Source organism: Xenopus laevis, chromosome 1L, assembly GCF_017654675.1.
Source record: "Xenopus laevis strain J_2021 chromosome 1L, Xenopus_laevis_v10.1, whole genome shotgun sequence".
Classification (NCBI taxonomy): Eukaryota; Metazoa; Chordata; class Amphibia; order Anura; family Pipidae; genus Xenopus; species Xenopus laevis.
The window spans coordinates 12,214,361-12,229,184 of NC_054371.1; the positions used below are offsets into that span (position 1 = coordinate 12,214,361).

At 43.3% G+C, this 14,824-nt stretch overlaps 1 protein-coding gene across 1 annotated transcript in view; it reads left to right on the forward strand.

Annotated features, from left to right (window-relative positions):
• The window catches only part of atp6v1b1.L (ATPase H+ transporting V1 subunit B1 L homeolog), a 38,637-nt gene extending 24,901 nt beyond the window's left edge, over positions 1–13,736 (forward strand). Inside the window, 11 exon segments of the mRNA NM_001096892.1 lie at positions 40–133; positions 4,351–4,428; positions 5,731–5,870; positions 6,137–6,238; positions 6,883–6,980; positions 7,729–7,852; positions 8,488–8,638; positions 9,597–9,679; positions 9,874–9,978; positions 11,913–12,042; positions 13,345–13,736. Of these exon segments, the coding sequence (NP_001090361.1) occupies positions 40–133; positions 4,351–4,428; positions 5,731–5,870; positions 6,137–6,238; positions 6,883–6,980; positions 7,729–7,852; positions 8,488–8,638; positions 9,597–9,679; positions 9,874–9,978; positions 11,913–12,042; positions 13,345–13,514 (1,275 nt within the window). The 3' untranslated portion in view covers positions 13,515–13,736.
• Positions 13,737–14,824: the final 1,088 nt, after the last annotated feature.

Genomic DNA, 14,824 nt, shown 5'->3' on the forward strand with positions numbered 1-14,824 from the left:
AATTGCCACTAATTGGTCTCTTGCCCCGGGTCTCCGCAGGTGTTTGAAGGAACATCTGGGATCGATGCCAAGAAAACAACCTGCGAATTCACGGGCGACATTCTCCGGACACCTGTCTCAGAGGACATGCTGGGTACGTGGGTCGCGGGGAGACCGAGGGAACAGACAGTTAATGTGCTGCCCGGTGAATTCATGAACAGCGAGAGGTTAATCCGACTGCAGGGGACGCGTAATGCTGCACAGCCGGCGAATCTGTCCTGCGACTAAATCTGCTGCATCTGGCACTGGGGGCGTGGCCTTCGCACAAGTCAGGGACAATAGGATTTATTATTCAGCAGACACTTTCACTCAATATAGAGGGGCTGCCTAGTGAAATGGGGGGCACTCACAATGACAGCAGGGCAAGTTTAGTATAACGAGGGGCTGCCTAGTGAAATGGGGGACACACAAGTTTAGGGGTGGAACAGAAAGGGGAGGTGTCCATTGTCACAAGAGCCCTTTGGGGGCAGCGCAGATAGAAGTGAAAGGGACATTTATTATATATATATATATATTATATATGGATCTGACCCACTGTAACCATGGAGTGAGGGATGATGGGCAGGCCCGGATTTGTGGGAAGGCCACCTAGGCCCGGGCCTAGGGTGGCAGGATTTTGGGGGGCGGCATGCTGCCCAACCACACCCATATTGGTTCAAAAACACTGGGGATGCGCAGGAGATACAATCTCCATGAAAATTTGCATGAATAAAGGGTAGGGGACAGGGGGGACAAACGGCAGTGGGCCTAGGGGCGCCCGCTATGTAAATCCGTCCCTGATGATGGGAGCTGTAGTTGAACAACACCTGGAGGGTCACAGGTTGGACAATATCAAGTGCTGTGACTTTGCATTTGCTCAATAAATTATGGCTATATCAGCACATCAGTAACAGGGCCCAGGCCTCCAGCAGTGGAGCAACTACATGTTACTCATTCACTTTAAGGCTCCCAAATATTTGTAAGTTGACTTATCCTACCAGAATATATTAAACTTGCTCACTAATTGGGGTCTCACTGCCCTCTGGCCCCCCTGTAACCTGTAGTTACGCCCCAGGCCTCCGTGTCGTTCCCAGCATGCCTTGGGGTTTCAATGAAGCCGCTCTCCCTGCTGTCCCCCCCCCCCCGGCATCATTGAAGTTGGCCAAATGTCAGATCCGGCAGGTGTGAAATCTCATTGGCCTGTATCCCCCTCCTTGTGGTCCAATCATGTGGCCCAGGACCAAGCGATCACATGAAGCCGATATCACCCACTGCATGGTCAAAGATCCACTTGTTTGGAGACATCACCAAGCCAGCTAATCTTTCAATGTATGGCCATCTCTTAAAAATGTCTCTGTCCTGCAAGAACGGGATGGGTAACCTCTCCACCTGCTGGAGAGGGAAGAGTACTGCGACTTTAAGGAATCAATAATAGCTATTTAAAGGGGTAGCACAACTGTTAGTATGATGTAGAGAGTGATAATCTGAGACAATTTGCAATTGGTTTTCATTTTTTATTATTTGTAGTTTTTGAGCTATTTAGCTTTTTATTCAGCAGCTCTCCAGTTTGCAATTTCAGCCATCTGGTTGCTAGGGTCCATATTACCCTAGCAACCATTTCTGCAAGAGACTGGAATATGAATGGTAGAGGCCAGAATAGAAAGATGAGTAGTAAAAAGTAGCAATAACTACATTTGGAGCCGTGCAGAGCATTTGTTTTTTAGATGGGGTCAGTGACCCCCATTCGAACACTGGAAAGAATCAGAAGAAGAAAATGGCAAATAATTTTAAATAAACTACAAAAAATAAATAACGAAGACCAATTGAAAAGATGTTTAGAATTGGCCATTCTATAACATACTAAAAGTTTATTGGTGAATGGTAAATCCAGCTTTTTAATGCTGCTTTTCCAACTGACCCCAAATTGGTAAAGGAGTTGTCCAAACCTTACCAGGCCTCCCATGTAGCAACGGAATAAGATAAAGGGCTGGCGACATATGGTGCAATGGGAGGTGCAAGTGCAATACAGATGGTTCCCAAAACACACAGTGTTGCACCAATTAGCACAATAGAAAACTTATTTTTACTGACGAGCGGTTGAAGCTGCGCATGTAGGCGCCGAACGCAGGAAAAATGCAGCATGTTGCGTCTCAACCTGCATTCGGCGCCTACACGCGCCTGTGTGAGTACAGCCCCATTGAAAAAAGCTTAATGTGTCTATTCCTGCGCTCCCCTGCGGCTGAACGCAGAAAAACGGAACGCAGGGGAGCGCAGTTTCAACCGCTCGTCAGTAAGAGCCCTAAGACTCTCTTCTAATCAGCCTCCATATAAAGGGGAAGTTAAACTTATATTCAGGCCCATCTCCGCTCTATCTTCGAAACTGCTTACTGGTTGCTAGGCTCACTGACCATAGCGACCAGATAGCAGTATACATTCCAAACTGGAGATCCTAAAACAGCATTTTCAAAACAAAACGAGCCAAAATCTAATGAATGATAAGGAGCCGTTTTTATAAGTGTTGTACATGGCAGATCTGTTGTATCAGGAGTCGCAGAGCCATAAAATTGGGCAGCGGTGCCCCTCCACCATGTTAAATATCAGAGAATGTTCTAAATAAAAAATTCAGCAGAGAAAAGAGAAAAAAAAAATGTAGAAAAAAAGACCCAATTAATTCCCAGTTTATAACTGGCACAGCAGTTAAGAGCTTCTCTAAATAAAGTGAATTATAGGTTGGTGGGAGGCGGCTAATTAGGCCGAGGAGATTATTTCCCTTCCTGGCAGGACTCTCTAGTTACCAGAGGGCAGCGGCATTTGTCATATTCATATTGAACAGAAAGCCTCTCTATTCCTCTCTCCCTCATTCCATGAAATGGTTACAGGCCAGTGGAATTGTGGGGCCCCCCAAGTAGTGCCCCTCTTTCATATTAAGCTTACGGGTTGGGTGTTCAGGATGCCACCCTCGAGTAGAAATTAAATGATTTCAGGGTGTTATATGTCCACCGTTGCTTCTCCAGGTTATTAAATCCCCTAGTCCAGAGTGTTGTACACATGTGGAGTGCTGGCAAGGAAAGGGTGTGCAAGATTCTAACTCAAGTATGACAAATATGCCTTTAAGCTACTGCTGAACTACAACTGCCAGAACGGTGACAGTTCCACTGGCTGCAGAAACAGGCAGTTGCATGCTAAAACGGCTGAGAGATGTCTTGGGAAGGTGCTAGTTGTAGTTCAGCAAGAGCTTAACATCCTGGATAAGCGACTGTTATAGAAAGAGTAAAGGATTCTTCTCCTGATTCTCATTTATGGTTAAAGCATGTGCCTGGTCCTTAAATCCAGGGGCTGCACGAGATCACTGCATTTGGGGGGGGGTGCTAAAACTTTGGAACGGGGGAGTAAAAATTATTGGGGGGGGCCCACAGCCTATACTTAAGTATACACAATGGGCAGAAAAACAAACCATTAGGTATCACCTGATTCTATAATCGCTGCTTATTCTGCCCCTCAGTACATTTGCCTTGTAGTATCGCCACCTACTGTCCCAGTACAGTACAACAACGTTAAAGGGCAACTGAAACACTGGCAAATAATTCACATCAGATTTACAGGCCTGGAGGTGAACTGACTTCTGCTACAGTCAAAACAAAAACAAAAAGTTTTAAAACCATTGAGGAAACTCTGGACACTTGGTTGGCCCCGGCAGGATTACACGGCACATATGCAGACCCAAAATCCTTTTATTTGTTTTTTTTTTTTTCATGTTTGTGTGCATCAGTAACACAGGGAAATAAGAGAGGGAGATACCAGCACAGCTCCCATGGTTATTGACCTTTCATGCTCACTGAATCTCCTGTCGGAAGTGACTGGGAGTGTGATGTGCTGTGACATTAAATACTGACAGACCTGGGATAACCCAACCAGAGGGGCAGCACCGCAGGTCCAAAAGCAAATCCCGGTGCAGCGCAGTTGTCTCGTGGCCCCCTACATGGAAACAGCACCGCAGGCTTGTTAGTCACGCAACCCAAACTGATTTTATTTATAGCAAGTACCCCTCCTACTATTGTTGAACTGCAACTCCCAATCCCCCTGGAAGACAATGATCATTGCCTTGATTTCATTATAAAGCCAAGTTCTATACAGCAATTGCCTTAGGGCACTGGCACACAGGTAAATGCATGAAATTACCCAATGGAAGGGGGAGGGGCTAAGGTAAATCAGGGTGGGGTTAGAGGAGAAAAGGGCGTGGCTTAGAGAAATAGGACATGGCGGAATTAGGATGTCAAAAGGCACAAAATCATTTCATATTTCCTCACTTTATGGGTGTGTTTTTAATTGCAGGGCGTGTATTCAACGGTTCTGGAAAACCTATTGACAAAGGTCCCACGGTGATGGCGGAAGATTTTTTAGATATCAATGGTAAGGAAAACCCCCAATAAAGAGCTGTTGTCATTGCTACGCAGATTCATAAACGAGGCAGAGATTTCAGGGGTGAACTGGGCCATTTCAATAAATTTCAGAAATTAAAAGGTGCGTTCCTGCTGAATTGTGCTTAGTACAGGGAATACCTATGCTGCCATAGTTTTATGGGATCTCTCTGTACAGACTATGAGCAAACGTAGGGGCTGTTCCTGCTGAATTGTGCTTAGTACAGGGAATACCTATGCTGCCATAGTTTTATGGGATCTCTCTGTACAGACTATGAGCAAACTTAGGGGGCTGTTCCTGCTGAATTGTGTTTAGTACAGGGAATACCTATGCTGCCATAGTTTTATGGGATCTCTCTGTACAGACTATGAGCAAACTTAGGGGGCTGTTCCTGCTGAATTGTGCTTAGTACAGGGAATACCTATGCTGCCATAGTTTTATGGGATCTCTCTGTACAGACTATGAGCAAACTTAGGGGCTGTTCCTGCTGAATTGTGCTTAGTACAGGGAATACCTATGCTGCCTTAGTTTTATGGGATCTCTCTGTACAGACTATGAGCAAACTTAGGGGCTGTTCCTGCTGAATTGTGCTTAGTACAGGGAATACCTATGCTGCCTTAGTTTTATGGGATCTCTCTGTACAGACTATGAGCAAACTTAGGGACTGTTCCTGCTGAATTGTGCTTAGTACACAGGAATACCTATAGTGCCATAGTTTTATGGGATCTCTCTGTACAGACTATGAGCAAACTTAGGGGGCTGTTCCTGCTGAATTGTGCTTAGTACAGGGGAATACCTATGCTGCCATAGTTTTATGGGATCTCTCTGTACAGACTATGAGCAAACTTAGGGACTGTTCCTGCTGAATTGTGCTTAGTACAGGGGAATACCTATACTGCCATAGTTTTGTCACTGCATCTATTTGCATAGGCTATGGATAAACTCATGCTAATGGATTCCATCAATGATCCAAGTGATCACATCCCCATGCTATGATACTCCCCCTTGGTAACTAGGACATCCCTTCTGTGGTTCCTATTGACTTGAATGGAAAATGGCAGAAAGCTTGACAAGGTCCAAGCTGAAAAGTACCACTTGTGCGAAGTTTATCAGGGCACAAGTCACAAGACTTGGGGCAGCTGGGAAACTGACAATATGTCTAGCCCCATGTCAGATTTCAAAATTGAATATAAAAAAGTCTGTTTGCTCTTTTAAGAAATGGATTTCAGTGCAGAATTCTGCTGGAGCAGCACTATTAACTGATTCATTTTGATTTTTTTTTTCCCATGACAGGACAGCCAATCAACCCCTATGGCCGAACATACCCCGAGGAGATGATTCAGACGGGGATCTCACCTATTGATGTCATGAACAGCATTGCCAGAGGGCAGAAAATCCCCATCTTTTCAGCCGCCGGTCTGCCCCATAATGAGGTAAAATTTGTGTCCACCTTCACATTGTTCTGGTGGTTCAGGTCCACTGAATGATGAAGCAGCAGGACAACCAATGAAAAAGTACTCTGAAGTACCGAAAAAGTTAGTCATATGGGCCTCCCCATGATAAGTCTCTGTACTTGTAAGGGCAAATATGTGCTGTGCCAGAAGATACCATGGAAAGCAGAACTTCCAATAACTGTTTAAATCAAGATGTTGATGTCCAGACCTCATTCTCTAGAAGTGACTTCTGTTTTTTTCTGTAGATAGCAGCTCAGATCTGCAGGCAGGCCGGCCTAGTAAAGAAGTCCAAGGACGTGATGGATTACAGTGAAGAGAACTTTGCCATTGTGTTTGCTGCGATGGGGGCAAGTACAGACCATGAGCAAAAGGGACAACACTGAATTATTACATTAGCAGATTTCTTTCCTAGAGTGGAGAGATGCAGACATCCTTATTTTAACACTCTTACTCTTAGAATCCAACTACTACTGAAGCTTGGTTACCTACAGACATCTCAGTATATGTATTTGTTAGTACCAAAGCCAAAAGCCAAGAAGGTAGTTGGTTGGACGATTCTCAAGGATCTCCCTAACTCTGCAAATAACCACAGATATTGACCTTGTGTTAACTATAGGTGGATAATGGGGACCCAGGTGAATCTGCCCGTCAAAGACAGACTGGGGTTTTATTCAATTAAAAAGCCTGTGGACCCTTTAGTTTTTATTAGAACCTCCATAAGATCTCCTATCATCTTCTGTCATCATTTGCCCTCAGATTGGCCAATAACCTGATAAACGCACACAAAGGGATCACTGTCGAGCAGGTTTTCTGTTTCAGATGATCTTCTCTTCACATGGGTCTTGGTCTTTCAGATCAATACCATTTTGTTTAAAGATCATTTGGGCCATTCCATAAGTGGCCTCCTTTATCTGTCAAACCTAAATAGTTCCAGAGGTAGAAGACTGTGAGGTCTAAACAGTTGCCTTGATTTTTCTACTTATTTTTCCAGGTAAACATGGAGACTGCCCGTTTTTTTAAGTCTGATTTTGAGGAAAATGGGTCCATGGACAACGTCTGTCTCTTTTTGAATCTTGCAAACGATCCCACGTACGTATCAACCAAGAGGTGGTACAATATGATCCAACTGCACTGGATGAAAACTCCTGATGTTCCCTTAAATCAGACATTTTCTGTTCAGTCCTCCCTTTATGGTCCAAGCTTTGGTGCAGGCCCCTTAGCTCATAACAAAATTATGTATATACAGTAGGAAATCATTGATTTGTCAGTTATTCAGTCATAGTTCCATATCTAACATATCAAATAAGTACTGGCCCCAAATCTCACCTGAATTGGCCTACAGGCTGTTGGTGTATCTAGGATTCTATTCTACCAATATTTCCACCATAATAGTCATTAGACTTGGCCACTGCTGCAGGTTCCCAAGGTGACCAGTCCCACTGTCTCATGGCAAATGTTATCTTCATTGCATCTCCATCTACCTTACGATAAATAACCAGTCAACAATGGATTGTACCCAGACATGCTACAATTTTGAAGTGTAGTCACTGATCTACAATTGCAAAATCGAATCCCTCCCAATCTGTGTGGCCTTGCGTTGTCACATGCATGAGCATAATCAGCAATCTAGGACACTCTGCTTAATTTAGATACTACAATGGCCACCAGGGCTGGAAACTCCCTCTTGCTTCCATTTTTGAGGCAGTGGAACAAATAATCTTGGATCTTAATTCCCTAACACCACTTTCATATACTTACTTGCACTCGATTGTCATGGGTACACATTTGGGATATTATGATGGTGTCAGTAGATTTACCGACTTACCCTTTATTTTAGAATTGAGAGGATCATAACCCCTCGTTTGGCCCTGACGGAGGCAGAGTACCTTGCATATCAGTGTGAGAAACACGTCCTGGTCATTCTCACGGACATGAGCTCCTATGCTGAAGCCCTTCGAGAGGTAGATATTATTGCAAAGTGGGGGGGTTCCTAAGTCTGCAGGATGCAACAAACTGAAACGCACAGTCCATTACCTGAGTACAAGGTGTGGGTGCTACGATCATATCTAAAGAAGCTTTTACGTGGACTTACCAATATCTATATTTGCATTTACTTTATTGAAAGATGGAGAGTAGACTTTCTTTGTAGCACCCTCACATCCCCTCTGTGGTCCTTGAGCTTGAAACACGCAACACAATGTAGAAGAGCGAAGACCCAATGAACCTTGAAGTGGTGGAGCAGTTTGTAGTAGAAGCAGTTGTGTAGAGTCAGTAGGGATAGAAACTGGGTCCATAAATCCATAGATATCTCAATAAGCTAATTATTGTGACTGCTATTCCAGAAATGTCAACTGTCTTTCTAGGGGACATGTCTGCGTTGAACAGTGACCCATCCTATAGGTTAAAAATCATTCTTTATTGCCCCTTTAGTAAAGCTAATTATTCTTCTATAATAATCAATAATAATTAAATAAGGTGCAAAATTAACTTTAAACGGTTTTTATGGCCTTGAAGCTTGGTCCTAGACTTAATTTGGGCCAAAACTGCAAAACCTTGTAGAGAACTTTATTGAGAACCTTCCCTTTTGGTCTTGTAGGTATCAGCCGCCCGAGAAGAAGTGCCAGGCAGACGTGGATTCCCAGGATATATGTACACGGATTTGGCCACTATCTACGAGCGAGCTGGCAGAGTGGAGGGGAGGAGTGGGTCCATCACACAGATCCCTATTCTAACCATGCCCAATGATGGTGAGTGCCCTTACTCTTTAAAGGGATACTGTCATGGGAAAAAAAACATTTTCAAAATGAATCAGTTAATAGTGCTACTCCAGCAGAATTCTGCGCTGAAATCCATTTCTCAAAAGAGCAAACACATTTTTTTATATTCAATTTTAAAATATGACATGGGGCTAGACATTTTGTCAATTTCCCAGCTGCCCCCAGTCATGTGACTTGTGCCTGCACTTTAGGAGAGAAATGCTTTCTGGCAGGCTGCTGTTTTTCCTTCTCAATATAACTGAATGTGTCTCAGTGGGACATGGATTTTACTATTGAGTGTTGTTCTTAGATCTACCAGGCAGCTGTTATCTTGTGTTAGGGAGCTGTTATCTGGTTACCTTCCCATTGTTCTTTTGTTTGGCTGCTGGGGGGAAAAAGGGAGGGGGTGATATCACTCCAACTTGCAGTACAGCAGTAAAGAGTGATTGATGTTTATCACAGCAAAAGTCACATGACTTGGGGCAGCTGGGAAATTAACAATATGTCTAGCCCCATGTCAGATTTTAAAATTGAATATAAAACAATCTGTTTGCTGTTTTGAGAAATGGATTTCAGTACAGAATTCTTTTTTTTTCCCATGACAGTATCCCTTTAATAAGGCCAACATATAGTTAGTAATAATGACTTTATCGTGGTGTATTTGTAATGTTCTGCCCACATAAGGACCCTAAGCCCAGGTGACTCAAATAATATGTACTAAAAGGGCCAATAACAGCACCACGGCAGTTGCCCATAGCAACCAACCAACAATTAGTTCTGATTAGTCAATAGTCTTCACTATAATGTCCTTCAGCAGAACAAGGTCTGATATAGAGTTCCAGAACCAGTATATTAGTGGTTGTCCCTTAATATCTCTGCAAATGAAGCAAAACATTTGCACATGTTGATGATAGTATTTAGTTACATTTGAATCTGTGTTTTCCTTTAGATATCACTCACCCAATTCCTGACTTAACTGGGTTTATCACAGAAGGACAGATCTACGTAGACCGACAACTTCATAACCGACAGGTCAGTGGGTGTTCTGCCTGGAAGATTCCAGATTTTGTTTAATTCTCAGTCCACTTACTGTAAATACAAATACAAACATACTGAGTTCAAATGTACTGATATGAACTAAACCTTCATACGTTACTGTCCAGGGATGTATTTCGGTCCCATGTTTTACAGAGTATAAAATATAAACTTTTTCCTTCCATTGCCAGATCTATCCACCAATAAATGTGCTGCCGTCCCTGTCCCGTCTCATGAAGTCGGCTATAGGAGAAGGCATGACGCGCAAGGACCATGGAGATGTGTCTAACCAATTGGTGAGTAGTTTCACCCACTATTGTTCTCCTTGTACAGGGCATGTCTACATAGAAATCATAGATACAGTCCTTGCTTTGCTTAGGTAAGGTAAAGTCTGTTATTATTTAGCGTTTATTAAGCAGCAGAAAACTTGTTAGGTTCAGATAAACCTATTTAAGGGCAATTAATAATCACCAGCGATAAATCTCTGCTTCTGAGGGCAACTAATCTCCTGTAACAGATTTCCCACCGGCAATAATGTGAATTGCTGGTGAAATCGATGTGTCATTTCAGTCTCCTAAAATCGCTTGATGTTGGCTCAAGAGGAATTTAATCTTCTGCTGTGCTGTGACAGGGATGTCCACTATCCAACCTCTTGTCCTTCATCTCTTGTTGGTTTCCTTCCTCATTGTCATACGATGAATACCCTTGTCACACAAAACAAAAATTCCAGCCATCACCTTCCATCACCTTGTCCTTGTTTTGGCTGCCCCATGGTATAAGGGCAGAGACACATGCTCAGATTCGGGGAGATTAGTCACCCAGCGACAAATCTCCTCTTCTTCGGGCGACTAATCTCCCTGAACTGCCTCCTGCCGGCTAGAATCTAAATTGGTGGTGGGATGGCAATCGGTGCGCTTCGTTTTCCAAAGTCGCCCGTAGTTGCCTCACGAGGAAACTTTGGGCGACTTCGGCGATTAATATTCTAGCCGGCGGGAAGGCAATTCAGGGAGATTAGTCACCTGAAGAAGAGGCGATTAATTACCCAGCGACTAAATCTCCCTGAATCTGAGTGTGTGTCTCTGCTCTAAAGCATACCTCCCAACTGTCCCTTTTTCGGAGGGACAGTCCCTCTTTTGACAGCTCAACCCGCAGTCCCTCATTTGTACTGGAAAGTCCCTCTTTTCTCTGCACTGAACAGCCAGAAAAAGAAACAAAGTTTCTAACTTAATTGGCTTTTGGCAGAGAGCACAGAACAGGTAACAGGTGCAAATAAGATACTTTGTAACAATTTTGAAACAAAAAAAAACAGTTTAGATAAGGAGAAATATTTTCAAACTTTCATAACCTGCCAAATTTTGTAAAACTTACATGGTAATTAGGGGGTTTAGCCACAAAAATGGGTGCGGTTAAAAAAAATTGCCGCGCTAAATGCGAAAAAAAAATGTTGTCCCTCTTTTTACTTCCAAAATGTTGGGAGGTATGCCCTAAAGGAGTGTAGCTTATTCCCTGTGAAGCTTAGTTATGTTTTATCCAGGTTGCTCTCAGATCAACAAGATTTCTCATTATCTACAATGGTGTCAGTGGGGTCTATGAAATAAAAGGGAGCTACATTAATTCCTGTCTTCCAAATGGGATATAAAGTCTCATCTGATAAAACTAACCCTGTAAACTTGGCCTATCGAACTAACCTGCCTAACTGGAGCTACTTTTTATGGCTCCAAAATACCCTGCCTAATTCAATACTTAGAATTGCCTCTGCTAAAACTCGTGTTGTGTCTTAGTAAAGCCAACTATCAGTGTTGTCTATTTTGTAGCCATGACAAGTAGCTGCTACTGGTAAGTCTGTGTGTCTTTGCGCTAATGAAGTTATATGAGAGTTATAGAGTAATAAAAACTTAATATAGCCCTAGTACTAGGAAAATAGAGTTGTGTAATCCATTATACAGTGAGTAGGAATTGGACAATGAAGTTTTGATACAGCCCTTCTATATTTACTTTTAAACTTGGGTTTATTTGCTTTTGAACACTTGCCCTGGATATAGAGCCAACTAGAGTGAGCAGGTATAGAGAGTTATTATAAAAGGTACAGTCTCTAGCAATGTCTTGGAGGTATTGAATGCAATGTGTCTGTGTTTGCTGTTGATATAGTATTGTAATGTCTTCATTACATGGATGACCTTCTAAATCAGATGGCCTAATGTCTTCTACCTGTGCCCTTGTCTTACCTTAGTATGCCTGTTATGCTATTGGGAAGGATGTCCAGGCAATGAAGGCTGTTGTTGGAGAAGAAGCTCTATCGTCAGATGACCTCCTTTATCTGGAGTTCCTTCAGAAATTTGAGAAGCAGTTTATCGCTCAAGGTTAGTGACTGTCTCTCTATCTACCATCAAGGAAAGATACAGAGCCAACACCCTAAGCAATTACAAGGCCTCAATGGAAATGACTGCTGTACAGAAGACAACCACATGCAAATAAAATAATATATATAGTAAAGGAGTGGTGTGTTTCCCACTGCCATGCACGTTACTGATAGCACTGGGGAATTAAGCTTGAAATTTGCTTCTAGCACCCTAAAGAAGCAAGTTGCTCTCATGTGGCTCTGATTTGGCCAAGAGCTGAACCAAAATGGGCTGATTATATAGCGAGGCCTACAAACACCTAACAGAATGCATGAACGTGCAGAAGTCCTCCTCCAGCAGCAAGTACTTATTTTCCATTTTTGCTACTGAACTACTATCTCATACCTCCCAACTGTCCCGTTTTTCGCGGGACAGTCCCAATTTCGACAGCTCAACCCACAGCCCCTGGGATTGTTACTGAAATGTCCCACCTTTCTCTTTGATCTCCTGCACTGAACAGCCAGAAAAAGATACAACGTTTTTAAAACTTAATTGGCTTTTGGCAGAGAGCCCAGAATATGTGCCAGGTGCACTTGTAGATACATTTGTAACAATTTAAAATAAGCTAAGAAACAATTGTTACAATTTAAGATAAGCAGGTCTCTTGGGGAACCTGTGACTTGCAGCTTAATGAAGTCACCTTCATTAGTAAAACTGTAATAACACATAAAAAACACAGAAATGTCTTCAAACTGCCAAATTTTATAAAATGAACATGGTAATTGGGGGTGTGGCCACAAAAATGGGTGTGTCAAAAAAATTGCCACGCTCCGCATGGCAAATCTTTTTGTCCCTCTTTTTATTTCCAAATTGTTGGGAGGTTTGATATCTGACTATGGGTCACTGACCCTAGCTACTAGCAATTTATGACTGGGGGTTACGGGGCCTACCAGGCTTCCATATCAGAGGCCCCAACGCCCCAGGTCGAGACGCAACCCCCTCCGGCACCCCCTTCTTCCTTGCAGCCGCAACCAGGCCAGAGGGAGGGGAGGACAGGAGACAGGTCTCAGGCAGGTAGCAGGTCTGGGTCGTTGGGGCCCAAAAGGTTTTTCCTGGTGTCCCTCCAGCCCAGTCCGACCCGGGCTACTAGGAATTTGCCATCAAGGATGAATAACTAAGGTGCTATAAAAAAGTAACTAAAACATGAAAAATAAACTCAGTTCATCTGCTTTCTGGTTGCTGTGGGTCTCTCACCTTAGCAATCCGTTAGCATTCCTACTAAATTCATTCATTAACCCCTGCTGATCCATCTCACCCCTTCAGGTCCGTACGAGAACAGAAGCATCTTTGAGTCTCTGGACATTGGCTGGCAGCTTCTGCGCATTTTCCCCAAGGAGCTGTTGAAACGTATTCCAGAATCCATGTTGGCTGAGTTTTACCCACGGGAATCCAGAGCGCAAGGGGAGGCTGCTGCAGGCCGTAAAGCTCACTAGGAGGGGACGCACTCTGGAATCATCACAGAAATCTACAGAGCAATTCACAAAATTAATATGAAAATCCACCAGTGTCCAATGCATCTTGTTATTGAAGGGAAACTGTTGTTGCCAAATTTCCCTTGTTTAATAATGTCTATTTAATTGTTATGCACATATTAGTGCTGGGCAGATGTCTCTTACTAAATATATCCAGTTTTCATAAAATTACATATTTTAAAACTGTTGTGAAGTTGTTTCCTTTGCCTTGCTAAGTTTTATTGTCTCAATCTCCATAGTAATTGATCCAGTAGACGGGGCTTGAATACTGCAGTGATGTAAAAAGTGGGTTCAGATAAGTTCCATGTGCACTTTATTATAAAGTACTGTTGCCACTGGGACAGAATGTTCTGTTATACAGATAGCTAGAATCTCAGCTGCCATAAAGCAGGACAGGACTGCTGCTTACAATGGGGATCAGATAGGATCTGTGCAGCCACTGGGACAGAATGTTCTGTTATACAGATAGCTAGAATCTCAGCTGCCATAAAGCAGGACAGGACTGCTGCTTACAATGGGGATCAGATAGGATCTGTGCAGCCACTGGGACAGAATGTTCTGTTATACAGATAGCTAGAATCTCAGCTGCCATAAAGCAGGACAGGACTGCTGCTTACAATGGGGATCAGATAGGATCTGTGCAGCCACTGGGACAGAATGTTCTGTTATACAGATAGCTAGAATCTCAGCTGCCATAAAGCAGGACAGGACTGCTGCTTACAATGGGGATCAGATAAGATCTGTGCAGCCACTGGGACAGAATTCTCTGTTATACAGATAGCTAGAATCTCAGCTGCCATAAAGCAGGACAGGACTGCTGCTTACAATGGGGATCAGATAGGATCTGTGCAGCCACTGGGACAGAATGTTCTGTTATACAGATAGCTAGAATCTCAGCTGCCATAAAGCAGGACAGGACTGCTGCTTACAATGGGGATCAGATAGGATCTGTGCAGCCACTGGGACAGAATGTTCTGTTATACAGATAGCTAGAATCTCAGCTGCCATAAAGCAGGACAGGACTGCTGCTTACAATGGGGATCAGATAAGATCTGTGCAGCCACTGGGACAGAATTCTCTGTTATACAGATAGCTAGAATCTCAGCTGCCATAAAGCAGGACACGACTGCTGCTTACAATCAGATAGGATCTGTGCAGCCACTGGGACAGAATTCTCTGTTATACAGATAGCTAGAATCTCAGCTGCCATAAAGCAGGACAAGACTGCTGCTTACAATGGGGAACAGATAGTATCTGTGCAGCCACTGGGA